General features: G+C 36.6%; 5 protein-coding genes and 2 non-coding genes across 7 annotated transcripts in view; 2 read left to right on the top strand and 5 right to left on the bottom strand.

Moving 5' to 3' along the window:
- Positions 1-497: 497 nt before the first annotated feature.
- LOC149012956 (glutathione S-transferase-like) lies at positions 498-1,469 on the bottom strand. Its single transcript, XM_089159563.1, has 3 exons — positions 1,260-1,469; positions 1,130-1,178; positions 498-1,050 (listed from the first exon to the last, which is right to left on the bottom strand). Exons 1-3 carry the CDS (start codon positions 1,404-1,406, stop codon positions 599-601), a joined length of 648 nt encoding a protein of 215 aa, XP_089015689.1. The 5' UTR covers positions 1,407-1,469; the 3' UTR covers positions 498-598.
- A 3,417-nt stretch (positions 1,470-4,886) lies between these two features.
- Positions 4,887-4,959, bottom strand: TRNAA-AGC (transfer RNA alanine (anticodon AGC)). Its single transcript has one exon. It is a non-coding gene; the product is annotated as a tRNA-Ala (tRNA).
- Positions 4,960-5,626: 667 nt separating this feature from the next.
- TRNAA-AGC (transfer RNA alanine (anticodon AGC)) lies at positions 5,627-5,699 on the bottom strand. Its single transcript has one exon. It is a non-coding gene; the product is annotated as a tRNA-Ala (tRNA).
- A 1,462-nt stretch (positions 5,700-7,161) lies between these two features.
- On the bottom strand, positions 7,162-8,185 carry LOC149012953 (glutathione S-transferase-like). Its single transcript, XM_089159100.1, has 3 exons — positions 7,968-8,185; positions 7,840-7,888; positions 7,162-7,751 (listed from the first exon to the last, which is right to left on the bottom strand). Exons 1-3 carry the CDS (start codon positions 8,112-8,114, stop codon positions 7,300-7,302), a joined length of 648 nt encoding a protein of 215 aa, XP_089015226.1. The 5' UTR covers positions 8,115-8,185; the 3' UTR covers positions 7,162-7,299.
- A 5,296-nt stretch (positions 8,186-13,481) lies between these two features.
- On the bottom strand, positions 13,482-14,913 carry LOC149012952 (glutathione S-transferase-like). Its single transcript, XM_089159224.1, has 3 exons — positions 14,621-14,913; positions 14,493-14,541; positions 13,482-14,413 (listed from the first exon to the last, which is right to left on the bottom strand). The coding sequence occupies exons 1-3, from the start codon at positions 14,765-14,767 to the stop codon at positions 13,962-13,964; spliced, it is 648 nt and encodes a 215-aa protein (XP_089015350.1). The 5' UTR covers positions 14,768-14,913; the 3' UTR covers positions 13,482-13,961.
- Positions 14,914-17,098: 2,185 nt separating this feature from the next.
- Positions 17,099-23,056, top strand: LOC149012951 (DHHA1 domain protein). The gene is made up of 7 exons (XM_089159804.1): positions 17,099-17,374; positions 17,562-17,660; positions 17,805-18,174; positions 18,486-18,620; positions 21,096-21,178; positions 22,055-22,160; positions 22,304-23,056. Exons 1-7 carry the CDS (start codon positions 17,232-17,234, stop codon positions 22,379-22,381), a joined length of 1,014 nt encoding a protein of 337 aa, XP_089015930.1. The 5' UTR covers positions 17,099-17,231; the 3' UTR covers positions 22,382-23,056.
- Positions 23,057-23,711: 655 nt separating this feature from the next.
- APG5 (autophagy protein Apg5 family) overlaps positions 23,712-26,397 on the top strand; it is a 28,456-nt gene continuing 25,770 nt past the window's right edge. Inside the window, exon 1 of the mRNA XM_089157838.1 lies at positions 23,712-23,963. Coding sequence (XP_089013964.1) covers positions 23,853-23,963 — 111 coding nt within the window. The 5' untranslated portion in view covers positions 23,712-23,852. The remainder of the gene's footprint in view (positions 23,964-26,397) is intronic.

Raw genomic sequence — 26,397 nt, 5'->3', positions numbered from 1 at the left:
TACCTTCAAGACGAGTCAAGCGTGTGTATGAAGATAAAATTGTATGAAGTAGAAGAATTGAAACCTCGAATTTTTATTTTTTGGTGGGGGGTAGAAAGGAAATTTAAGAGCGCTTTTCGTAAAGTTCTTAAAAAATGTTTTTGCTGTTCTTCTACAATTTGGAACGGAAGAACAAGTTAGAGGTGTTTGTTAAAATGATTCGTTTTTCTGTTCTTTTATAACAGACCGGCCAGAAAAGTAGTGTAAACGGTAAAGAACGCCTTTTACAGAAATAGAAATAATAAAATTGGTCATAATTGAAACCTTAAAACGAATTTATCAAACACCAACTTATTCTAATAATGTCCTAGAAATATTTTAAAAAATAATTTTGCATAAGAACTGGTCTCTTAGAATGGAAACATTACTAATCGCATAGTTATTGATTTCCAAGAACATAAGAGCTAATGTCTTAGTACTACTTCAAACTTTCTAAAATGAAAAACCACTGGAAAATCTGAAGAGGCGAGAAAGATAAGATAGTTTTATTAGCAACCAAAAGCTTCAACTCAGCGTGTCGCAATACTAACTTTATTCTATAAACTAATTACAACACCATTTAAGCTTGCTTCTGCATCGCAACCGTCTTGATCCAAGCAGGCCTGGCAGAGATATTCTTAGCCCAGGCAATCACATGCGGGCGAGCTTCGAATATCTCTTTAGTTGAAGTTCCCATCAAGTAGTGAATCGTTGGCAAGTGATGAAGATCTGCTAAAGTGAACTCAGCTCCGCCCAGATACTTGGATTTCGATAGCCTTGCCTCGTACACTTCAAGAATCTGACCCAGCTTCTTCTGGTTCTCTTCCACAATCGCTGGGTCTGTTTCCATGCCCATGAACAAAGGCTTCATCACTTGCTCAAAGACCAACTTGCTAACAACTGGGTCATATTGATGGCCTTCCACTTCAATCCACACAGCTACGGTTGCCATCTTCTTGGTGTCATGGTAAACCAGTTCAGTTCCTTTCCCCTTGTACTCATACGCAATATAAGATGTTATTGCCCTCGATTCTGCAGAATCAAGCAAGAACCCAGATCAAAATCAGCTCAAATCGTTCGATTTACTGAACTAGCAGAGTTGATTACCTACCGAAAAGCTTTAGGTCTCCATCTTCAAAGGCTGGAACTTGACCAAATGGCTGCAACAAAACGGGAGAATTTGGAAACAGAACTTTTAAGTAAAACGGAGGAGCCGAATTTAAAATGGGTTTGAGACTTACGCTGTAGGAGATGAAGGGTTCCTTCTTGTGTTGTCCAGATTTGAAGTCAATGGGGATGAGTTCGAATTCGACGCCTTTCTCGTAGAGAGTAGCAAAGGTTCGCATTGTTGCCGTAGAATATACGTTTCCGTGGACCTTGGGAGCCATGGCCGTCTGATACTGAGGTTTTCTGAACAAAAGCAGCCACAGGTAGTAGTAGACCCGAGAGAGTGAAGTCAAAGAAGAAGGATGCAAGAAGAGAACTCCATGTTGGCTTTTTATAGAAGCTTAAGATGAGGGACAAATATGTCAATTTGGTACAGACTGGGGCCCATTGTTACTAGAGTATAAGAGAGAGTGAGGTGAAGGGGAAGGTGTGGAAGCACGGAGAGTTTGAATCCAAAATTTGAGCGAGGTAGAAGAAAGTGTGGAAAGACAGATGTTTAAATCCAAAATTTTCTTGGTCCCACGTCTCCGCATAAGAGATTGTGATCATTGTGCCAAAGAATTCAGCTGGGGTGCTCCGTAATTAATGCGTAGCGCCTGCACTGAACAGTCAAAGATCAAAATCTCGGTCAAAATCGAGATCTCGATCGTTCGCAGCACAGTGTTGCGCTTGAAATCGAACTCCTGAGCCAATAAGTACATTCACCTTTCAATAATATAGTAAAAGTAAAACCCATAACAAATGACACCCTTGTCGAGCCCCTATGCCAAGAAACACATTTACCTTTCAATACTATACTAAAACCTTATCAAATGACACCCTTTAAAGACTTTTACCTCAAAAAGCTTAAACTAAAGAATAGTCAAATCTTTTTAAGACAAAGCGTGTCAATTCATCTACTCAAATAAAACAGACAAATTCTTATTCTAAAATGATGATGAAGCGTTCCACATAAGAATGAGATCATAAGTTTGAATTGAATAGAGAGGAGGAACAATCTTTAAGTTCATCTTCGTTAAACAAGAATGAGATTACAAACATTATGATTTTCACTAAAATTTGGAGTGACACGGGAACCTCACTCGCTGTGTACTATCAAATTCTACCAAATTTTTTTATTCAAACTAAATTATCTACTAAAAAGAACAAAAGAAAGAAAGAAAAAAAGTTTACCCACTTTAACATATCTGTATCTCATTAAATATTTCCCCCCTTCCAAATATCCACCTAATTCTGTTCCCATTTGTGTTCTAGGGACCATTAATCACCTTGAGTTGTATTGATTCCCAAAAGCATATTCAATTATTAATCTTAGATTATGTTTGATTTGCACCAACAATCCATTTTGAGAATGCACAACAAATACAACTTTGATGTTAATCCATTTTAAAATGGACGTGTTTAACCATTGACCCATTCATTTAGCTACGCTACATAGCCCCAAAAAAACATTTCAGATTAATCATTTGTCAAACTTTATAGTTTTATTTAATCACCAAAACCCATAGGTTTGGGTGTTTGGCAGGCATTATTTTAGGGTCCAGATCAAGTTTAGATCCTCTACCCATATGGAGAGGTAAAGTTTCAATCCACGTAGTTGAATGCTTGTCACCCATTCGACCAAAATACAAAATTCTATTATTTAGGAAAAGCAAGAGAATATTTGAAATAATGAACTTTTTGGAGTTTTCCTAAAATAGAGGAATTTTTATTTAGATCGAACATGTGTCAAGCATGTAGACTCTTATTTATAGGGTTGAGTTCATTATTTAATAAGTCACTTCCTTGTTTGGAAATGGGCGTTTGGTTAACCTATTCTAGAAATATTTCCAGTTGGACTTGCAATATGAAATTTTTTGTTAAGAGTAGAGACATAAGGCAAGAAAGCAAGGTAAAAGGGTTCACGAGTAGGGACGAGGGTGGGGTGGTCTTGAGACACTTTTACCATCATGAACATTTTATTGAGATTTTGTTCCATTGACTGAACGTATATTACATTGTTATATCAAATCCATTATTTAGACCACTTTTTTTTTTTTTTTTTCTTTCATTGGTTTGTTCTTAAAGAACAAAAGAATGAGCCATTTTTACAATTGCCAATCAACATATTTTGTTCTCTGAATGTAGTTATTTTCTCTTTCTCAAAGAAAAGAAGAACACCAGAATTGTTGTTTCTGAACACTACCAAACACATCATGGCCTACATGTCTATGATCTTTGCCAAATGAGCAGTGTTAAATTACTAATTGTGTAGCCCAAGCCCATGTTGGTAATGCTGACATTGCTGAGATTGGTTATGTTATTAGGAAAATATCTATGTAACCTTGCAAATGTTTTCAAGTGTTCCTCGCTTGGTTCTAGACCCGATAAACCATTGATTTCCATTAAAATGCTTTAAGGTTTGCACCTGTGTATTAAGAAACAACCTCAATAGGAAAAATGGTTGAATAATTTCATATGAGAGAACTTCAAATATATAGGCAGCATACATCCCATGCTGTTAGGTAACTATGAACAATAAAAGAAAGATATAAAACATGGAAATATAATACATGAAAATGTTTGTTTGGAAATACAATACATGGAAATGATTTAATAGAGAAACCAATCAGGCCAAATTAGGATACTAATGAAATGGAAGGATGAGATGGTATGGAAAGAATGATAAATGAAAAGAATTCAAATGAGAGGAGGAAATGATATGGAAATAATTCAAATGAGAGGAGCAAATAATATGGAAAGAATTCAAATTAGAGACAATTAGAGAAAGGATAAAAAATCATCCTTATCATGTCTAATACTCCCCCTCAAGTTGGAGAGTGAATGTCATGAACTCCCAAGATTGATAAATAAATATTTTTCAAGGGCCTTGGTGAAAATGTCAGCAACTTGAGTAGAACTAGTGGTGGAGGTGGGTTGAATAAGACTATGTTGAACCTGATCACGAACCACATGACAATCACTCTCGATGAGATTGGTGCGCTTGTGAAAGACTGGGTTCACAGCAATGTGTAAAGTAGCTTGATTGTCACAAAATAAAGATATTGGTCGAGGGACCATGACACCAAGATCTTTGAGCAATGTAACTAACCACATGAGTTCACAAGTAGTGACAACAATTGCACGATATTCAGCCTCAACAGATGAGCGAGACACATTAGTTTGTTTTTTAGATTTCTAAGATAAAGGGCTAGAACCAAGGAATACTTAATTTCCAGTAGTAGATCTTTGAGTCATAGGGCAATTTGCCCAATCTGAACAACAATAAGCACGAAGAGATAACTCACTATCAACAGATAAAAAAGTCACTTGTCCTGGAGTGCCATGGAGCTAACGTAGTAAACGATTAGCAGAATCCATATGAGGTTTATGAGGCTCATGCATGAACTGACTAAGAACATTCACAGTGTGAACAATATATGAAGACTCAATAACTTGAGGTGTTGGTTGGTCCATTGGAAATTGAGTCGAATTAACACTTGTGAAACCAAGTTAAATGTGAGTTGTATTTCTACAACTTCATTTCCGCCTGATTGTGAGTTGTATTTCTACAACTTCATTTCCGCTTGATTGTCTAAAGAAGACCCATCAATATTTAGTTTTACCATGACACCAAAAAATTTCTTGTGGAGGAGGCACTAAAGACAGAGAAGTGAAAGCCCAATCTTCTTGCATCCGAAAAAAGAGAGATTATTTTCATCTGGAGATGCGGGGTATCGATCCCCGTACCTCTCGCATGCTAAGCGAGCGCTCTACCATCTGAGCTACATCCCCAAGATTGGAAGGTTTCACATTGTTATCGTGAAAATAATACAGTGGCAGATTTTTTGGCAAATTCGGCAGCTAGGACAGGAACTTTTGACATTAACATTCCTTGGTCGCTTCAATCCTTAATGAACTTGATGTGGATGCCTCTAGACGTCCTAGATTTCGTTTTATGAGTTAGTGGTTTTCTAATCTGAGTAGGAACCAATGAGGAATGGTGTATTGGGGGCAACAGTTGTTGCGGGTAAGGGAGGTTGGTTCCTTATAAGGTTAATTGATGTATTTGTAATATTTCTTCTTTGCTTAATATAATGATCCGTTTATCGAAAAAATTGTTGTCCATTAACAATTAAAGTTTGAAAATTTTAACGGTCAAAGGGTTAAAATTTAATTGTGAATGAGGTGTTGTTCCATTGGAAATTGAGTCGGATTAGCACATGTGAAACCAACATCAGTTAAATGTGAGTTGTATTTCTGCAACTTCATTTCGAAATACTCCTCCACCTGACCTTCCTGAATTGTCTAAAGAAGACCCACCTGAATTGTCTAAAGAAAACCCATCAATATTTAGTTTTACCATGACACCATAAAATTTATTGTGGAGGAGCAACACTAAAGACAGAAAAGTGAAGGCCCAATCTTCTTGCATTTGAAAAAAGGAGAGATTATTTTCACCTGGAGATGCGGGGTATCGATCCCCGTACCTCTCGCATGCTAAGCGAGCGCTCTACCATCTGAGCTACATCCCCAAGATTGGAAGGTTTCACATTGCTATCGTGAAAATAATACAGTGGCAGATTTTTGGCAAATTCGGCAACTAGGACAGAAACTTCTGATATTAACATTCCTTGGTCAACTTCAATCCTTAATGAACTTGATGTGAATGCTTCTAGACGTCCTAGATTTCGTTTTATGAGTTAGTGGTTTTCTAGTTTGAGTAGGAACCAATGATGAAGGGTGTATTGGGGACAACAGTTGTTGCGGGTAAGGGAGGTTGGTTCCTTATAAGGTATTAGTTGATGTATTTGTAACATTTCTTCTTTACTTAATATAATGATCTGTTTAGTGAAAAAATTGTTGTCCATTAACAATTAAAGTTTAAAAAATTTAACGGTCAAAGGATTAAAATTTAACTGTGAATTGAATAACTTGATATTTTTCAAAAAGCCTAGTATGAGTAGTTTGAAAAATTCCCACTTAAACGGACACTCAAAAACTTTGGCCAAGTTAAGTAAACTTCATGAAAAAAAAAACTCAATCATCTACTCTACTTTTATTGGCAAATTTCAACTCATCACCATTTCCCAACTTAGTGAACCTACAACAACCTTCATTCTATGAATCATGATGACCTTTCAAACGTGGTCTTGTCATACAACCCAAAATATCCTTTGCTCAGCGCATTCACATGTGTAAATGCTTCTGATCATTCATCGAAATCTTCCCCCACTTTCAATATTTTCGAGGGCAAGTTTCTATGCATGGATTGATTTAGGGTTTGTTTGGTCACTTGAGTTTGGAGATTTCAAATATCTAGACTTCAAATCTATTGAGTCATAATTTATAAAATTAACTGTTTGGTTAACTTGAGTCCGTAGTTTAAAGAGTTCCATCAAAGTGATTTTGTGAATGTGTAAATATTTAGCACTTTTATAGTAGGGGTGAAATCTTTGGATTTCACCTCATACTCATAAACCTACATATTTACGTTTTTTGTGTAAAAAAAATGAATTCTTAGATTCATGAATCCAAGGATTCACACAATCAAATGTATAAAAATTTCTCATTTATGAATCTAGAGATTTGAAATTTCTGAATTCATGTAATGAAACAAGTCATTAAGAAATTGTTAAAAATACAAATAACTATAATTTCTTTTAAAATCCAGAAAAGCTCGACATTCTAAGTACTTTAGGGGACATGATCCATTCAACCGTCTGACCCGTTGGAATCTCGACCCCCTCCCGTGGTTGGGCTTGCTCTTTGCCTCACCGCTGTTTTGGGCCCTTCCCCCACTCTTTTTTTCTCCTGTTGTCCTTTTTTCTCCTCGCCGGCGGAAATGAATTCATTTTGAAATTTATTATTCTATATGTCTATTAATGGATTCCACGTGAACCATTGGAGAGATTTGACTTCATGAATGGATAAGAAAATGGTCTGCTGTGACCCCATCATGCACTCACACTGAAGAGTTAACAATATTGTATCATCTAAAGAAAAGATTCCATAGATTTATTATCAACTGAAGACAATCGATCTCGATCTACAATAATTGCAGAATAAAGAAATCTTTCTTCATTTTATAATTAAGCTAAGAACAGAAGCTCAACAAGCAGTACTCTTCAGTCTTCAAGCTTGGTCCTTCATTGCGAAGGTCTTGACCCAAGCAGGCCTAGCCAAGATATCCTTAACCCAAGCACTCACAAAAGGGCGAGCCTCGAACACTTCTTTGACTGATGTTCCCATCATGTACTGAATCGTTGGCAAGTGATGAAGATCTGCCAAAGTGAACTCATCTCCACCCAAGTACTTGGATTTTGATAGCCTGGTTTCGTATTTGTCAAGAACCTCTCCCAGTTTTTTCTTGTTCTCCTCCACCACTGCCAAATCTGGTTGTGCATTCATAAAAAATGGCTTCACTCGGTTCTCAAACATCAACTTTGAAGCAAGTGGATCGAAATGGCTAGATTCCACTTCCATCCACACCGCCACCATTGCCATCCTCTTCGTGTCATGATAAACCAACTCGGTTCCCTTTCCATGGTATTCGTAAGCAACATAAGCAGTGATTGCCCTTGATTCTGCAAAATAAAATAAATATCAGTCACTAATTTTTAAGGATGAATTCGATCTACTCAAGAAAATGAGAAGTGGGATCTATATATATACCAAATAGCTTTAGATCTCCATCTTCAAAAGCTGGAACTTGACCAAATGGCTGCAAATTAAAGAGAAAGGGTTGATCAGGATTGATTTGGAAGTTTGTATTGAAATTGATCTGAGATTTTGAGACTTACATTGAGAGAGATGAAGGGTTCCTTTTTGTGTTCTCCGGTTTTCATGTCAATAGGGACGACTTCGAACTCCACACCTTTCTCGTGGAGAGCAGCGAAGACTCTCATTGCTGCAGTGGAGATTAAGGGTCCGTGCACCTTGGGAGCCATGGTGGTGATGGATAAGAAGGTTTTGACGAAGACAAGGAAGAACAGAGCGAATATGGAAAGACAAGTATTGTGCCTTGGAAATTAACGTTGCCCTATATATATATATAGACAAGCAAAGGGGGAGAGGTTTTTTTTTTGGTAAACAATAGGGCTAGTTACTCTTTGCTTATCTGGCTCAGGCACAAAATTAGGTCAAGGAAAAACCTTTCTAGTTTCTACAATGTGACTTGCTGGTGCACTTGTTTAGGTCGACGTGCTTTCCAAGGTGAAGATGTGCTTGGTATTTTTTTATTTTTTATATTTTTATATATAATGGATAATTTAGGGTTCCAATGTGGAGCTCGATTCTTGGATATTCCTTTGTTGATCTTCTATTAGCGTATATCCATGGCATCACCTTGTCGGTGTTCAGAAATGAGCAAATTTGGAGCAGCATCTTTTGTGCTCTCCTTATAATTTTTAACTTCAAAATCATTTGAGGCCTACAGATTAAAAAGTAAAAGAAAAAAATTTTAAGAGTGGATGGGATCCATAGTAGTACTCTGTGGTCTTCTCTTCTTGTATTTGTGGATGGCGACCGTTGATCCGGACTCAAAGTGAACCTACTTTTCAAGTATGTGATGAAGGGTAGTGGTGGAGCTACATTAGGGTCGGGCCTATGTTCCCTCTCCCCATTTTTTGAAATTGTTTCTATAGTCTTATTTTCATGTGTGAAATATTAGCACTTGCTTCCTCTAATTTTTTTAAATTTTCTCTTACTAAAATATAAAATTTCCCCATATGTAAAATATTGGTCGTTGGACCCTATATAGGAGAAAGCTTTTAATGATAAAGATAATGAATAAATAATTTATTATATTTAATATAAAATATTAATACTTGCTCGGATTATCCTCTACAAGATCAGATTAATTCAATTAATTTAATTATGTACATGGTCTCCGATGAAAGTTACAGTATTTTCTGTAGTAAAATTAATGCTGCATGGTTTGACTTTGAATCAGATTTGAACTCGACCCACTAAAATGAATATTTTAATCATCTACAGTAGAAGTGACTCATTAAGGTTGAGCCTGTTGTTCAAAATATTCTTTCTGATCAATAGAGTTGTGTGGTCGTTGCTTGGGTGTTGCGCAATTAATATGTAATACCTGTAACAAATGGTTGAGATTGAAATTTCGATTGAGATTTAGATCTCGAACGTCCATTTCCAAAAAGTGTGTTTTTATATTTTTGCTAAATGGATGGTCGAGATCGAGATTTCAATAGAGATTTTGATCTTGATCGTCCATTTCTGAAGAGCGTGTTTTCACATTTTTGCCAAACGAAAGGTCAAGATTTCGATCTCAACCATTCGTTGTATATTACTGCACAATTATTCTAATGTCTGTTTCTGAAGAGTGTATTTTCACATGTTTGCCGAACAGAGTTTCAACCATTCGCAATACAATGCTGCACATTAGTTGTGTAGCACTGAAGTTGAGCCCGAGTTGTGTTCATCTTCTTTTAGTTTCATTCGAAAGAATTTTAACCATTTTAGTCGAGTCATCTGATCTTTTATTAAAGGAGTTGTGGAAAACTATGTTAGGGCTTGTTTGGTTACATGAATCCAGAGATTTGAAATCTCTAGATTCATGAATCTGAGAATTATACCCGTTTAGTTGTAAAAATCTCTAGATTCATGAAATCTTGAGATTCACATTTTTACACTAAAAACGTGAATCTGTAGATTTATGGGTAAGGGGTGAAATCAAGAGATTCAGAAAAACTATACATTTGCACATTCACAAAAATCACGTCAATCAAATAGTTTTTTTATGATGAATCCACAGATTTCATTCCACAACCAAACATTTAATTTTATAAATTATAACTCCATAGATTTGAAATCTCCAGACTCATGTAACCAAACAGGCCCTTAGTGAATAGATTAACTATGTACGAAACAAACAAAAAAGGAAAACACTGATTTGGGAAATTCAACTAGTAGTTTTTCTACTAGGCAAATAAAAGTTTATTACTTAACATCAAATTTGGTTAACATACTTTTTTTCAAAAAGTTTATATAATCGGAAGTCCAACACTTAGTTATCCAGTATTCTATAATTTTAGATGAGAAACTAAACTTGAGTCTGAACATTAATTTTGGTTAACTCTAAAATGAACTCATTGAGTTTAAGAAATGATATGTATTCAATAAATAATGCCACCACTTTGTAATTTGTTGGGGAATTGTATTATAAAATTTAAAAATATAATAATGAAATTGCAATACAATTGGAAGATGAAGATTTTCAGTCAATCGATAACTTAATGTTGCAATTAAAAGAACCACCAACGAACGAGGTTGAGTCACACCTTGAATGTTGTCTTTAAGATAATTGATGCACCTTATTATCAAGTGTTTTTCGCACCACTATCTCCAAAATAAAACAACCTCCATTAGAAGATGAGATAGTTCTTCTAGTCACTTTAAAAAGCCAAAAGCTACAGCACAATACTAAAACAAACTCAAAAGTAGGAAAAAAAATGACAAGCAACAAATAATGCAAGTCTAGGGAGTGTATCTATTGTACACCACATGCAAGGAAGGGGTTGGGTTTATATAGACTCAAACCACACCTTACACCCTGTTGTTCCATTGGCTAAGATTGCACATGTTGTCATTGTTGGCAACTAAAATACAGTGTGTTTTAAGAGTACATGACTTGTACTGAAGTGAAGCTCCCATATAAGACTTTGGGCATTTGTTATATATTTTAGAGGGTGATTAACACTATTGCAACAGTTTTGAGTGTTTGTGAGAAGATTTAAGTGTTTTGGGTGAAGTGAAGATTACTCAGAATAATGGATTTCACAGGTCACTGCATAAGGGTCACAATGGATGAATTTTTGAGTAGTCATCCAGTTGTTTTATGGGTTTGACTTAAACTGAAGAAACATAGTTCATGAAGTTTTCTTTCCAACGAACTTTTCGGATTGTGATTTCAATGTTCAAAAAATGGAGTTATGAGGTTTCTCGTGAGAGTGTGCAATATGGAAGCAAATCTGGGTATTGTGGAAGAAATATCAAATTTGGCTACTGTGATGTAATCTACTCTCAGGGGTTTGAAAATTATTTTTAGGTGTTTGGGAGTCTTTGTAAAATATGTTTTACATCTCAAGGAGGAAAGTGTAATTTTGAAAGATTGAATGATACAATCTAGTGGTCATTAGAAGGACGTGGATGAAGATCCAATTTTGAGGGTTGAAATTGATGTGCTTGGTTTTCAAGTGCCCAAGACGCAAAAGATTCCATCGCGCGCCTTTTGGTTGGTCAGGAGGATGATAATATGGTGCACTACTAAGTATAATGATCAACATGATCCTGTGTATTGCAGCTCAAATGTAAGATTAGAAAATATTCTATTGAGATAATCTGGTGAAGGGTACTCTAATCTTACATCACTTAAAGGATCTGACGGCTCAGATCTCACCCGTCTTTTTAAAGTGGATATCCAACGGCTGTGGGATTAGATTATCTTTGGGACTCATCTAGAAGATGATGAAATCCAATGGTTCCTGTGCATCAATGTTCATTCTCTTTAAAAGTCGAATTTGAGCGAAACAGAGGAGGGTTTTTGAGTTTTTTTGGCTTGAAGAGACTAAGAAAAACGTGGAGGAGAAGCCAAGAAGCAATATGGGTATGGAAGAACAAGCTTGGATGTGTATTTTGGTGAAAACGTTGAAGAAGAAGGTGAGTAATCTATTGTAATCTCCCTTAATTTGAAAAGTTTCACCTTTCAATTAGTTGCTTATCAGGGTTTAGTTGTTTGAGGTTGTGGCCTTATACTTTTGTGGGTGCAAGAGTTAAATACTGGAGTGAGTGCTCTATGTTTTTGATTAATTGAGAGTAGGTGCTCTCTGATCATTGTAGTGAAAAGTTTCACCTTTCAAGTAGTTGCTTGTTAAGGTTGAGTTGTTTGAGGTTGTAGCCTTATACTTTTGTGGGTGCAAGAGTTAATACTGGAGTGGGTACTCTATATTTTGAATTAATTGATAATGGGTGCTCTCTGATCATTGTTCGTGATCAAAATTTTAGTTGAAAGGTATTGAATAAATACGAAGCTCTATTTAGGACATTACTCGGTGAATGTAGGCAATTTGGCTGAATGACGTAAATTTGGTGTCTTGCGTTTCTAGTTTACTTTTCATTGCATATATTGGAGTGCTTTGATTGCAGAGTGGTGATGCACTATCTGGTAGACCCAGTCACATTGTGGTGTGTGGTGTATGGTGGACATACCCTCGTGTAATTGATAATTACAAGATTATCTTGACCAACCTTGTCTTGAATTTAAAGAAGCGTCACATCAAAGAGAATTTTAGAAGACATTAATTCACCCTTCCTCTCAATGTCAACCTGGGAATAACACACCCCTTGAGATTCTCAAGATAATGAATTGAGTCATTCAATCATAATGACTCACATCCTCACAAAGGGGAGAATCAATGAACTTGTTCCTTCTCCACTAATGGGAGTAAACCACCTTGACCTAACATCCCTATTAAATGGAGAATTAATTCTCATTTTCACATCTTTTGCATGAATTTGATTTAATCCATTCAATAGTCTTACCCCATTCATCGTAATGATCATGAATGGTCATGAAGGGGCAATAAGAATTTAAAGTCATTCCACCCTACAAGTATGCCCACACCATGATCAAAACTTTTAAGATTTCCATATCAATTGCAATTGACATTCATAACCACCTCACACCCCATAAACAATGTCATGAAGCTAGAGTGTTATAATCTGAAGGACCCCCTTTACTCAAGGGTGCCTCATTACCATCCTTTGCTCATGAGTCCCACACATTAGCAAAATAATTAAAAGAAAAAAAAATCAAAATTTAATTTAAAATAAATTTTAATAAAAATCTAACATAATTTTATCTAACTTCCATTTGTCTTTAGACTTTAAAGATAGAATAATATATTGTTATATGTTATATATTATATTGAATATAGCGGTATCTCTAATGATATAGATCAGATTTTCAATCTCAGGTAGATGTGGATATATACATACTACTACCCAGTCTTCAATGCATAATAAATAGAATGTTAGTGTCATAGGGTGATGCATACACTTAGGTAAGCTTACAAACGGCTTCCAGTAGTACAAAACATAAGAGTATCCTTTTGATAAGTAAAAAATAACAACCATCGGGGTTGAACCACTATCAATTCAATCACCCTGGTCTAGATTAGTTCAAAAATTAAACCCAGAGGTACTGTAAGCACGAAGGAACTTGACAATTATAAGAAGAAACATGATCCCGCCAAGTTCGGGATTAGCGATCGTGCTCCATACAAAAATTGTAACCAATTCAGATTGAGGGAGGAAAACCATACGATCAGACAACTATGAATGGGACGTGTGAATTAATCCAACGATTGGCAATGAGATAAAACCTTATATGAATCAAAATATAACACGAAGAAAAAGTAACTGAATCATTTTCCCTCCTCATTTCATCCTTCTATTAAGCTTTGCAACTCTTCAAAGCTTTGTGGTGATGTTCTTATTGACTTAACCATCGGAGGTGGTTTTCCGACCGTAGAATTGACTCACATCTGACGTTCATTTTGCAGGAATCCTAAGACCTCCGGTGGTTAAACAATTTTTGGACGCATCACCTTTCAATTAATCACTCACCAAAATTTCATAAAGCTAAAATGAAAAACCATGGGAGAATCTGTAGAGGCTGGAAAGATACTTTTTATTTGCAACCAAAAGCTTCTAACTCAGTGAGTCACAAGACTTCGACTTTATTCTGTAAACCAACTAAGAACACCCTTTTAAGCTTGCTTCTGCATCGCAATCGTCTTGATCCAAGCAGGCCTAGCCAAGATATTCTTAGCCCAGGCAATCACATGCGGGTGAGCTTCGAATACCTCTTTAGTTGAAGTTTCCATCAAGTAGTGAATCGTTGGCAAGTGATGAAGATCTGCTAAAGTGAACTCATCTCCACCCAGATACTTAGATTTCGATAGCCTTGCCTCGTACACATCAAGAACCTGACCCAGCTTCTTCTGGTTCTCCTCCACAATCGCAGGATCTGCTTCCATGCTCATAAAGAAAGGCTTCATCACTTGCTCCCAGACCAATTTTCTAGCAAACGGATCATATTGATGGCCTTCCACTTCAATCCACACAGCCACAGTTGCCATCTTCTTGGTGTCATGGTAAACCAGTTCAGTTCCTTTCCCTTTGTACTCATACGCAATATAAGATGTTATTGCCCTCGATTCTGCAGAATCAACCAAGAACCCAGATCAAAATCAGCCCGAATCGTTTGATTGACTGGACTAGCAGAGTTGATTACCTACCGAAGAGCTTCAGGTCTCCATCTTCAAAGGCTGGAACTTGACCGAATGGCTGCAACAAAACAGTGGATTTTGGAAACAGAGTTTTAAGTAAAACAGAGAAGGAATTGAAAATGGGTTTTGAGACTTACGTTGTAGGAGATGAAGGGTTCCTTCTTGTGCTGTCTAGACTTGAAGTCAATGGAAACGAGTTCGAATTCGACGCCTTTCTCGTGGAGAGTAGCGAAGGTTCTCATTGCTGCAGTGGAATATACGTTTCCGTGGACCTTGGGAGCCATGGCCGTCTGATACTGAGGTTTTCTGAGCACAAGCAGAACAGGTAGTCTGTCTAAGAGAGTAAAGTGGGAAAAGGTGTGAAAGGATGAAAACTTCACTCAAAGACTTTCTTGGTCTTCCTCCCTATATTGATAGAGGTTGCCATGCATGTATAATTTTTTTTTTTACCTTAAACTACCCAATAGTCCAAATCTTTCTAGAATGAATTATATAAGTCAAAGATGAACTTGGTGTGTTAATATTATATTGCCAAATCACTTATTTTAATGAAACATTTGTCTTATTGGGGTAGAGAATTCAAAAAATCCAATACAAATTGCTAGGTAGGTATTGCTGGGTAGGTGAGTTTGAATCTTTGTGTTCAATTCCTCCAACGAATCCCAAAAGCCTTGACCAAGTATGCTGGTGCGAGAAGTTGAAGTCTAATTATTATGTGTCACCGTCGTCCATTCCGTCGTTATCGTCGTATTTATTTGCTGGAGTTGGCGACTGAATGTAATGATACAAGAGCATTTGTGATTCAATTTTGTGTTTTAGTTGGATAGTTACAAGAACGTTAGATTAGCATATGACACATGGCTAAATCTAATAGTTACTAGGCACTCCCGATAATATTTCTTCCTTGGAGAGAAGCCAAACCCAAGAAAAGTCTATTTAAGTTAACATAACTTTTATCTCATTAAATATTTCTCCTGATTTTGAATTATCCACCTAATCCTATTCCCTTTAGTGGTCTATGTCCCATTAATCACCTAAAATAGAATTTAGTATTGGTTTCCTAAAAAAATATACTTTATCCTTATATTCTTTATTCGCCATTATATGGATCGGATATTAATCTTAGATTATGTTGCCAATGCAGAACTATTCTAGTGGTGAAACCAACACCTCTTAGTGAAGATATCGTGGGTTCAACTCTAGAGGCATATTAATGTCCCTAACCCTCGGCTTAATAAAGCCCCTATGTACCCAAAAAAAAAAAAATATATCTTAGATTATGTTTGATATACACCCACAGTCTATTCTAAGCATGCATAATAGATACAACTTTGACGTTAACACGTTTTAAAGAGGACATTTTTAGCCATTGACCCATTCAATTGGCTAAGCTATATAGATAGCCTCCTTTAGTATAAAAAAAGTTTTCAAATTAACCATTTGTCAAGCTTCATAGTTTTATTTAACCACTAATTAACCACCACAAACCATAGGTTTGGTGGCATTATCATGGGGTTGGGTTCATTATTTAATACTTCGTTCTTTGTTTGGAAATAAGCGTTATAATCTGTTCTAGAAATATTCACAGTTGAGCGTTCAATATGAAAAATCTCCTTTTTGAGTGAACGCACGGAATAGGAGAGCAAGACAAAAAAGTATGCGAATAAGGGTAAGGATAAACGTAGTCTTGAGTGATTTTCACCATGAGGACAATTTTATCAAGTATCCGTCAGCTAGATAGAATGTATTTTATATATTTTGTAAAACCATTCTTCATACTAGTTTTCTCATCGGTTTGTTATTAAAAATCGAAAGAATGAACCGTCTTAACAAACACCTATCACCTCGTTATTCTCGGAGTATAATCTTTCGCTTAGAGAATAGAAAAACACAATAACCATTCCCCATGCACGTAGGGGTGTAAACGGACCGGATTCGGATCGAATAGTGGTATATCTATATTCATATCCTATTATATTCTGATGGATTTGGATAATATCCGATCGGTTCGAACGGATTTTGTTTGATTCGAATGATAATCGGATAGTTATTTTCTTAAGTAGATTCTTCTAAACGGACATGAATATAGATTAAATACAAGTTTTGATTACCTATTTACATATTTACCTTTTTATTTGTGAAAATTAGGTTTGAAATTTAAGAATTTAACAACTTTGGTAGCTATTTTAGTAGAAAATCTAGAAAAATAATTACAGTATCATAGATAAAATTTATAAAAATAAGAATAATAAATCTAAATAACGGATAATTTATTGGATGGATAATATTTGGTAAGAAAGGGGTATACCATATCCGCATCCTATTAATAAGATGGATTCGGATACCTCTAACGGATGCGGAAGATTCGGATACCTCAAACGGATGCAGATTTCAGTTATTCCATTTACACCCTTACATGCACGGTTTGATTACTAATTCTCTTATCCAAAAAAAAAAAAGAAAAAACTAATTCTGTGTGGCCCAAGCCCATAGCCCATAGCCCATAGCCCATGTTGGTAGTGCTGAGTATGGGTGTAGCGAATCATTTCAACTAAACTTAGGGCCCATTTGATAGACGTAGCTGAACTCGGCGTACTCGGTGCGGTTTTTCCAATTATAATTCAAATAATTAGGGATGTCAGGTCGGTTGGCTCTTCGCTTGATTCCAAAGAATCCAAATTTCCAAACCGGGAAGCCATCGATTCCAAAGGATTTGCACCTGTTGAACAATTTGTTCTTTGTTCTGTCATGAAAGTTCTGAAAAGAGCTGCAGTGCTCTACCACTATCCTTGCCCAGACGGCGCTTTTTCAGCTCTTGCAGCTCATCTCTTCTTCTCAGCTACATCACGTCCCGCAGTTTTCTTCCCCAACACCGTTTATAGTCCCATCAGGTCAGTGAATCCCTCTCTGGGTTTTCTTTTTAGTTTCTCTGCAATTGATTATGTTTCACAATGTTCACTTAGGGTTTTGACGCTGATGTTTAATTGCGTACTGTGGAGAACTTCCCCCACCCCCTCTTTGCGCGTCTTAAGTATTTTTTGGATATTCTTGTATGATGTGTAATTCTTCGTTTTTCAGGGTAGAAGATCTTCCTCTACATGAAATTAATGAACTTTACCTCTTGGACTTTGTGGGTCCTTCTGGTTTCGTTAGGGATGTCTCTTCCAAAGTTGAGAGGTTTGGTTTCTCCCTCTCTGTCTATCCGCACACACACACATATTAATGTAAAGGTTATGGAAACAATTTAGATTTTTTTTTTTGTTAATTTGAGGAGAGGCAATGACTTTTCTGATTTCCACTACTTCGTTCTATTGTGAGCAGAGTTGTAATTTTGGATCATCATAAGACTGCACTTGAGATGTTAGGTGGGAATTCACTTGATAGTGAGAATGTGACTAAGATAATAGATATGAAAAGGAGTGGGGCCACCATTTCTTATGATTACTTTAAGGAGAAGCTTGTAGAGAATTGCACTAGAAATTCAAATAACCAAAGATGTGGCGTTCATAATAGCATTGGGAACAATTTGGTACCTGAAAGTAAAATTGAGAAGGTCAGTCGGCTCTTCAAATACATCGAAGATGGAGATCTATGGAGATGGGAGCTTCCAGATAGTAAAGCCTTCAGTAGTGGGTTGAAAGACTTGAATATTGAATTCAGTGTCCGATCAAATCCACTTTTGTTTGAGCAGGTATATTCTTTATTTGTGTATCTTGTCTCTTTTTTTCTTTTTTCCCTTTATTGAGACAGATTCTTGAAGTTGCTGATTGTTAATAATGGAAGCATTATGTAATCATGTGACTCGTTTTTTATGGTTTTATAATTATCATTTACTCTTACATGTCAGAAGCAGGCCATTCAGTTCTCATTATCCATTCCCCTGTTCTTTGACCTCTAAATTGTATAGTTCTCTAGTTGTTGCCAGGTTACTCTTATGTATATCTTTCTGGTTCAGTATGTTTTCCCAGTAGTGTAAGACTGATGAATTTTAAAAATTAATAGTTGCTGGAATTGGATCCTCAGTCTGTGATCAATCAAGGCATGACTAGCTTATCGCAGAAACAAAAGTTGATAGATGAAACACTTGAGATGTCATATGAAATAGCACTTGGTGCTGGACTATTTGGACATTGCCTGGTAAGTTCCTGTTCCACTTTTCTTTTACTTGCGGTCTTCAGATGTTTTGGTTCTTGTTCCAGTGAAATTTTTTTAAGTTTTAGATTTGGATCAAGCAAAATGACTTTTGCTCCACTGAACCAGGTAGGCCTTCCCACATAGCCCAGTTAATTATGACAAACGGAGTGATGATGTTGCAATATTGACTGGGGATATAGAAGACATAATCTGGACAAATCACACGATGTTCAGTGCAAAATGTGATAAAAAATCTTTTCATTTCTTGGCATTTGCCTCTTTGTAGTTCATGCATCAGTACCTGCTTGGTAGTCCTTGAATTTAAAGCATTGATTTCACATTTAGCAAACTCCTTTTGGGCTGAAACTTTATAGCTGATTGAGGCACCTAGGGTCCACTTGTCCACAAAATTTGAGCCCCATCTTAGTCCCCATGTAGCAGATAATTGAGTTGAAATAGTGCTACTTCATGGCATGTCCTATAGGGCTGAAATTTTGTGGACAAGTAGACCTTAGTGTGTCCTTATTCACTTCTCAAGTTTCACTTAGTGGAGTATGCCAAATCTCAAATTAAAGCAATGGAAATTTCAAGACTATTAAAAGGGTGCATGAACATACGTAAACGATAAATAGGAGAATTATGATTGCATTTGAGCCTGAATTTGATATGTGGTGAATCCATATTGTTGTTTCTAAGGGTTGAAATTTTATCATAATTGTTCAAAGTTTCAACTAGTGGTGCTAGTATAGGAACCTTTCAGATGTGTCCAACTAGGAACTTTTTTTTTCCTTCGTATTTTATCTTTTTATGTTTAAATAGTCAAAGAGAAAAAGTGGACTCACAATTACCTATTGTAGTCAAAGTTGAGGGAAGTGGTTTGCTTCTTAATACTATTATAAGGTACATATTGGAACTAGGAGAAGCTCATGAGTGGGTACAATTCTTCCTACCACTCGTAGCTCCGACCATTTCTTTCTCTTGATGCTTGATGCTTATTGATCTACTGTGATTTTAAATTTCTACTAGTGAAGTTAGCGAGAGATGCCTTGAAAGTTAGAGTTGAGTTTTGTCACACATCCTTCTTTGGTCAAGCATAAAGAAAATTTATTATATTATCCTTGATGTAACAGTTTATATAATCAGGAGAATCTAGATGATAATATGTATGAAAATATATCTATAAAAAATATCTTGAAATTGGAAGAATAACCAAAAACCTGGACTGATAGCATATGAATAATGAGGAAAAAACCTATTGAGGCACGTCAATTGCTTTCCTTAAAACAAATTCATCCCCTTGGGCGAGTGCTTGAGGATCCAATGGGCGTTTGTCTCCGAGGATACAATGAAGAGTGCGGCTTACTTGCACAAGGTAGACCGTTTCGGCGAACTTGAAATTGTGTCTTACTTCTATCATCGGAAACTCAAATGACAAGACTCTCAAAAGAAATTTAACAAGTCTTTTAAAAAAAATTCGGAAGAGATAAAAAGTTGAGAGGCGTATGTGAGTTGTGTTGTGAAATTGTGATTTTCACTAGGGGGTCTTTTATTGTTGGAAAATGGCTCTTTGAGCATGTGTGAATGAGAAATTGCTCATTAAGGAGATTTATGGGTGATAATAGTGCATGAAGTGTTCATGAATGTTATGGGCCTTCCATTTCCAAACTTAATGATTCATGAATGATATAAGCTTTTTATTTCCATACTTAATGGTGTATAAATGAAATAAACCTTTAATTTCTAAGCTTAATGGTGCATGAATGACATAAGCTTTTCATTTTTCCAAGCTTAATGTTGTTTAATGAGGCATCACTGGTATTGAGTTATGTTCATGGTACCTACCAAAATATCCTCTATAAATAAAACTTATCTCCTTGGTGAAAATCACAATTTCACAACACAACTCACACACACCTCTCAACTTTTTCTCCCTTCCGGTTTTTTATTTTATTATTTTTTAAGAGTGTTGTTAAATTTCATTTGAGAGTCTTGTCGTTTGAATTTCCTGTGATAGAAGAAAGACACAATTTCAAGTTCGCCGTAGCGTTCTACATTGTGCAAGTAAGCTGCCGCTTGTTGTTGTATCTTGGGAGACAGATGTCCATTGGATCCTAAAGCACACACTGGAGGGGACAAATCTGTTTTGATGAGAGCGTTTGATTGCCTCGATTGGTTTTTTTCCTCATTATTCATCTGCTACTTGTACTATACAGGTTCCATTTGGTTGTTCTTCCAATTTCAAGTTAATTTTTATTGAAATATTTGCATACCTGTCATCTAGATTCTCCTTGATTATATAAACTACTTGGATAATATAGTCCATTATTAACTCTCATATGTATTAAAACTATTCCGGTCCAACAGGCTTTGGTAGTTGCATCTCTTGCCATATGCCTTACGGATTCCACATGATCACATTGTCCGGTTCTCTTCTGTATTTTTTTTTTTTGGGTATATCTGTTCTCTTCTTTTGTGTAGGCTGTCAACGCTGATAGCATTTCAGAATTTCGGAGTGAGCTTGGGCACCAGCTAGCTACCAAGAGCCGTAGCATAAATTTGAGGTACGAGTATCTTATTTCCCCTTCTTTCTTCCTATTCTTCTCGTTCTCTTTCTGGGAAAGCCCACCATAGTAGGCCATTCTCAGGCCTGATTACCTCGTCTCTAATATTGCTTTGTTATACCTTTTGCTTGTTTAATCTAAAAATTCAAGCCACTATAAGGTAGACCCATTGATAGTTAGTTTGTGGTATGGTAGCACAAAGCTGGTGTTTACATGTGATATATGAGTCCAAATCCATTGACAATTATAGACCTTTATCTTTTCCAGAAGTTTCTGCCAAATTTTTTGACCGTTCAACCTGAAATAGGTAGGATGACATAAGTTACTGATCAATCTTAATGCTTCGGAACTGATGCTTCACGAGCCCTCTCTTGCACCTGCTTTCACTGTGCCGTGAGCGTTGGTCTTGTCATGATCTACAAATGGTCCCTTGTATTCTTACCAAGCCTACCTTTATTTTTTCACTTTGGCATAGTCATGCTTGAGGTAATGTGGATGGGTTTCTGCCGATGAATTGGAAGCAGATGAAAATAAAAAACTCGGTTTTTTGGTTGCATTTCTTCAGAAAATCAGAGAGAAAATTATCACCTTTCTGGAACCCCTCATTCTATGTCCTCCAAAAGTTGAACGATATCCACTCTAATCTGGATGAAACTAGAGACGACCCTTTAAAGTAGTTGATATTCTGGCCGGATTATCAAATTTTGGTTTCACATCTGAACCAAGTTAGACACTTTTGACTTTCATGAGCCGCTGCAGATTATATAAATTTGAACAAGCTATTCGCATTTTATCTTTAATTTTCTTGCAATTTATTGAGATTAATCCATCTTCCATGCACTTCCATTTCTCATCTTGCTACTTGGGTCCTCTTAGGGGCGTTGGAGCTGTCGTCTATAAAGTTCCAGAGCTTGAAAATGATAAGATGGTTAAAATAAGTCTCAGAAGTGTGGATGTAGAGGACACAACAGCTATTTCACAGGTTATACCCACCTTCCCTTTTTTTTTTTTTTTTTTTGGGGGGGGGGGGTAGGGATTTGCAGAACTATCAGTTCATGGCCAAATCAACAATATATTGAGGAGTTAGTCCTGAGGATTAACAGCATATTTGGCAATTGCATGCAGGAGTATGGAGGTGGCGGACATCGAAATGCCAGTTCGTTTATGTTAAGCTCAGATGAGTTTGAGCGGTGGAAGGTTTGAACAGCTAGTAGAACTAGTAATCCCATAAGTTCACTGCTGATGTTCATATTTCAAGCTAAAACAAAGTGTACAACAGTAACATATTTTTGCAGAGGTTCAATGGCTTGCCCTGATCAGCTACCGGCCACTGCTTTCGGCAATTGGACCAACTAAATAAGTTGGCATTTGATCTGGGTTTAACTATAAAGATTTGGTTGATGAACTGAGTTCAATGCTTGAATAAGATGTGGTTGTCTGACCTGAATCTCACAAGTCAGGAACCAGTTGCTTGTTTCAACATCAAGTCGAATGCTTCAAGGTGTCCATTTTTCTGTGGTGGGGTGTATTCAGTCGACCACCTTAACCTTCCTTCAAGCTTGGAGCACTGTATGCTAAAACAGGATCTGGTTGATCCCAGAACTGCTTTATCTAGTCAGTTGTATTTCAGAATTTCCTCTTTCGCTTATGATGTATACTACTAATGAAAATGAAACTGGTTTAAAATTGAATCTTCTCATTTTGTCCTTCAATGGAACCTATTGATTTCTAATCTATACATCTAGAAGAAACGAAATTTGTAAGAACATTGAAGAAATAAATGGAATTGAGCCCCCATTGAAGGAAACTTCATATTGACACATAATCATGGCAAACTGGTGATGGTGGGAGTTTCCCAGGTTTATTTCTTGTAAAATGGTTTTAATCCAATCAAGAAGATAATGTGGAGTGATGCCCAGGCCTCGGTCCTGGTCGCGGTCTGAAAGAGATTCAAACTATTGGCATCTTATTTATGAGGGGTGAGACTTTTGTCAACTGAGCAGCCCTTGGGTCAAATGGTGGGAATGTTCTCACCAAGTTGACATGATTTGAACAATTCTGAATCAAATGTGGGAAATTAAGAACAAATTAAGGATTTCAACTAAATAATCAGTGGAGAAGAATTTAACGTTTCAACAAAAAAAGAATGAAGAATTTAATGGTTTTTTGAGTTTTTTAGAATGGATAATTTTTTTATTTTATATATTGAAGATTGGAGACGATGTATTACATAGTATATTATCAGATATTCCATGATATATTGGAGATGTGTTGGTCTTACCGATCGACCAATGCTCAATGCTGCGATGGTTGAGAAGAAGAAGAAGAATTTAATGTGGGCATCGGCTTGTTGACTTCGTTAACACTCTTTATCAGATAAATTCATCACATTTATGATTTTAGTTTACATTGATCCGATACGGATGTTACACTGATACGATCCGGTGCCGACACTGAATCGCCGATTGAGTCTTACGGTAAGATTTAATCGCAACTTGCTATGTCAAAGTAGTCTTTAAGTAAATGAATGAAGTAAAGACGGAACCATTCCAGACACAACTGCTTCTGTATTTCTTGTTCGATGACGTTTGAATAGAATTAAAGTTCTGAAAGCGTCTCTTCGATCACACGGCAAATCAGAGCATCGAAGGGAGAAGTGAAGTAAAATCAAGATATGGATGTTGGAACTCGAGCTCAGAAATTCGTTTGGCAAGGAGCGATTCCCCTACAGATCCATCTCGACGAATCCGAAGTCACCACGCTCCCACCTCCTCCACCTGCACTGGTAATCGAACCCTGTTTCTTTCTTTCTCTCTTTACCACTTTGCTTGGTTTTAAAGTCGCATATATCTTCTTCTTTTTTTTTATGCGAAACAACTGATAGCAACTTAAATTGTTAATCTATTGCAGGTTTAATGGTTTTATTTGTCTACGGTTTAAAGCCGATTGTGATAATAGTACTAGTTTTCTTTTCTTCACAGCTTTGCTGTCGTGGCCCAGTGTATGTTTTGAATGTTGGCGCGTGAGCTGTTTTAGATACTACGGGTTCAAGTTGGTTGAGCACGACACTGTTTAGTATTGGAGATTCTTGTTAGTTGATTCAAGATTAGACATAGGTAGAATGCCTTTTAGGGGTATTCATTTCGGTCGTCCTCATAGGGGTGCCTGAATCACTATCATAGTGTCATGTTCTAGAGTAGATTATTGGTTGGATCTTGTTTTTGTTATCCTAATTAAACGTAGTTAATACTAAATTACTTGGCTTGTTGTGACCTTAATAGGATCCCTGTAGCAACTATAATGTGGGGTTGGGATACCCAAAGAAGACGAGGTCTTGATGAAATCCATAACCTGAAACTAATCAGCCCAAAAGAGTGAAATCAGTTACTAAGTAATCCTGTAATTTTAGTAGGATGTATATGGACGGTTGCATAGGAATAGTTACAATCAAATAAAGAGTAGGGTTCTGAACATATCTGTTGAGTTGAGGTCTTTAATGGATTCTTTTGTGCAATGATAGTCAACAGAAAGTACAGAAGCCACCTAGTGGACGAGGGCTTATTGGGTTTGAATGGAGCTGTTAAGACTCTGGCAACACAGGTTCTGGGTGAAATCTGATATTAGTTTAGTATTCAAAAGAAGACCAATTGTGTGTATAAACAATGGTTGAAGCAGCCAATAGTAAAAAGTCGTCAAACTGGAGAGACAAATAAGTAGACATTCTTCAACTAACCTGGGTTTTGTTGCTAGCTGAAAACTAACGCTTCAGTTCAAAGGCACCGACTACAGTAGCACTAAAGATGAGAAACAATTGCACTTTGATTGACATGCACTACAAAATCTGTTACATGCTTTGGATGTCCTCTTATGAGGTTTTGAACCTTTGGCTATTAAATATTCCATTTTCATGCTTTGGATGCCCCGTCTCCTCTTCTAGGTATCTGAAACTAAGAAATGTTTTTGAAACTTGAAACATTACATTTAGCCAAGGACTTGGAAAGGTACCTAGCATAAATGATTGCCCTATGTTCTGCCTAGGTGCTTGTCATTTCATACTTTAGCTTAGTGCTCCCAATCATAGCTGTCATAGGTGACCCCGGGCATTAGAGGGGCCTAGGTGATGTGCATAGCATACTTACCCCTTAACCATACCAAGCTTAAAATATCCTATAAAGTACCTTTGTTTCCTTCTTTATTTATTTATTTTTTTCTTTGGGGGGGGGGGGTGCATTATTTATAGGATATTTGAAGCTTTTGATGTGGTTTAGGGATAATTTGCATACAAATATGAGGGATTTTTTTCAGTTTGTTTGTTTTGGGGTAGATTGGGGTGGGGTGGGATGGATGTGGAATAGGGATGTCAGTTCTCTGTGTTTTCTTTCTTGGGGAATCTTGCTCTTCATCTATCTGGGATTCTAGTCCAGAAAGAATAAAGTAATTATTGGAAAGGTAGAGCAGAAGATATATTGTCAAATTTTTTATAATTTTTTTATGGGAAAAAAAAAAATACCCTTGTATCTGTGCTTCCTATCTTGCATGTCCTATAGTCTATTGCTAGGAAGAAGAAGAAACTATTTTCTTTTGGAAGGAAACTGGGGCAAGAAGAAAGTGAAAAAGTTTCAGCTTGAGATGTGGAATTGGGTTTTTCAACTGAATATGGTTGCCAATCTAGGGGCTCAGCTTCTGTATAGGGATATATGGAAAGGTTTGTGGTTTGGTAGAGATTGTAGAGGAATCAGTTCTCCTCATAGAACACTTTAAGGCTATATGAGATCTATTTTAAAGGTTAAATTTTGATATATCTCATTGTTAGGCCATTAATTAAACAAGTCTATACTCTTAGGGGTAGAACGGGCTTCATGGAAAACATAGGTTAGAGGCAAAGTACGTATGGAAGCAACTAGTTGGGAAGTGGGGAAAACAGTTAGGAAGGGAGAAATGATTCTGATTAATGGAGGAACAAGAGAGAGGAGAGGCAGTTTTTTGAAGCTTTAGTGAAGGGTTGGGCCGACAGGTTTCTGCCAGAGTTGGGAGGACTTGCACCTTAGTTTACTGCAGTTGTGAGTTCTTTAATCTCTATCTTTATTTAATTTCCAATCCAGTTGTGTAGCTGAATTACAACTAGGTCTCTGTCAATTCAATTAAAATTTAAAGTCCAGCAGTACTGTCATTTCTTGAATTTTGGGTTTCTATTAATCATATATGTTATTTGGTTTGCT

Source organism: Hakea prostrata, chromosome 6, assembly GCF_041222555.1.
Source record: "Hakea prostrata isolate BN-2017 chromosome 6, UWA_Hpros_2, whole genome shotgun sequence".
Lineage (NCBI taxonomy): Eukaryota > Viridiplantae > Streptophyta > Magnoliopsida > Proteales > Proteaceae > Hakea > Hakea prostrata.
Note: the sequence above shows the minus strand (reverse complement) of the source record. Positions and strands in the feature narration are given on the sequence as shown.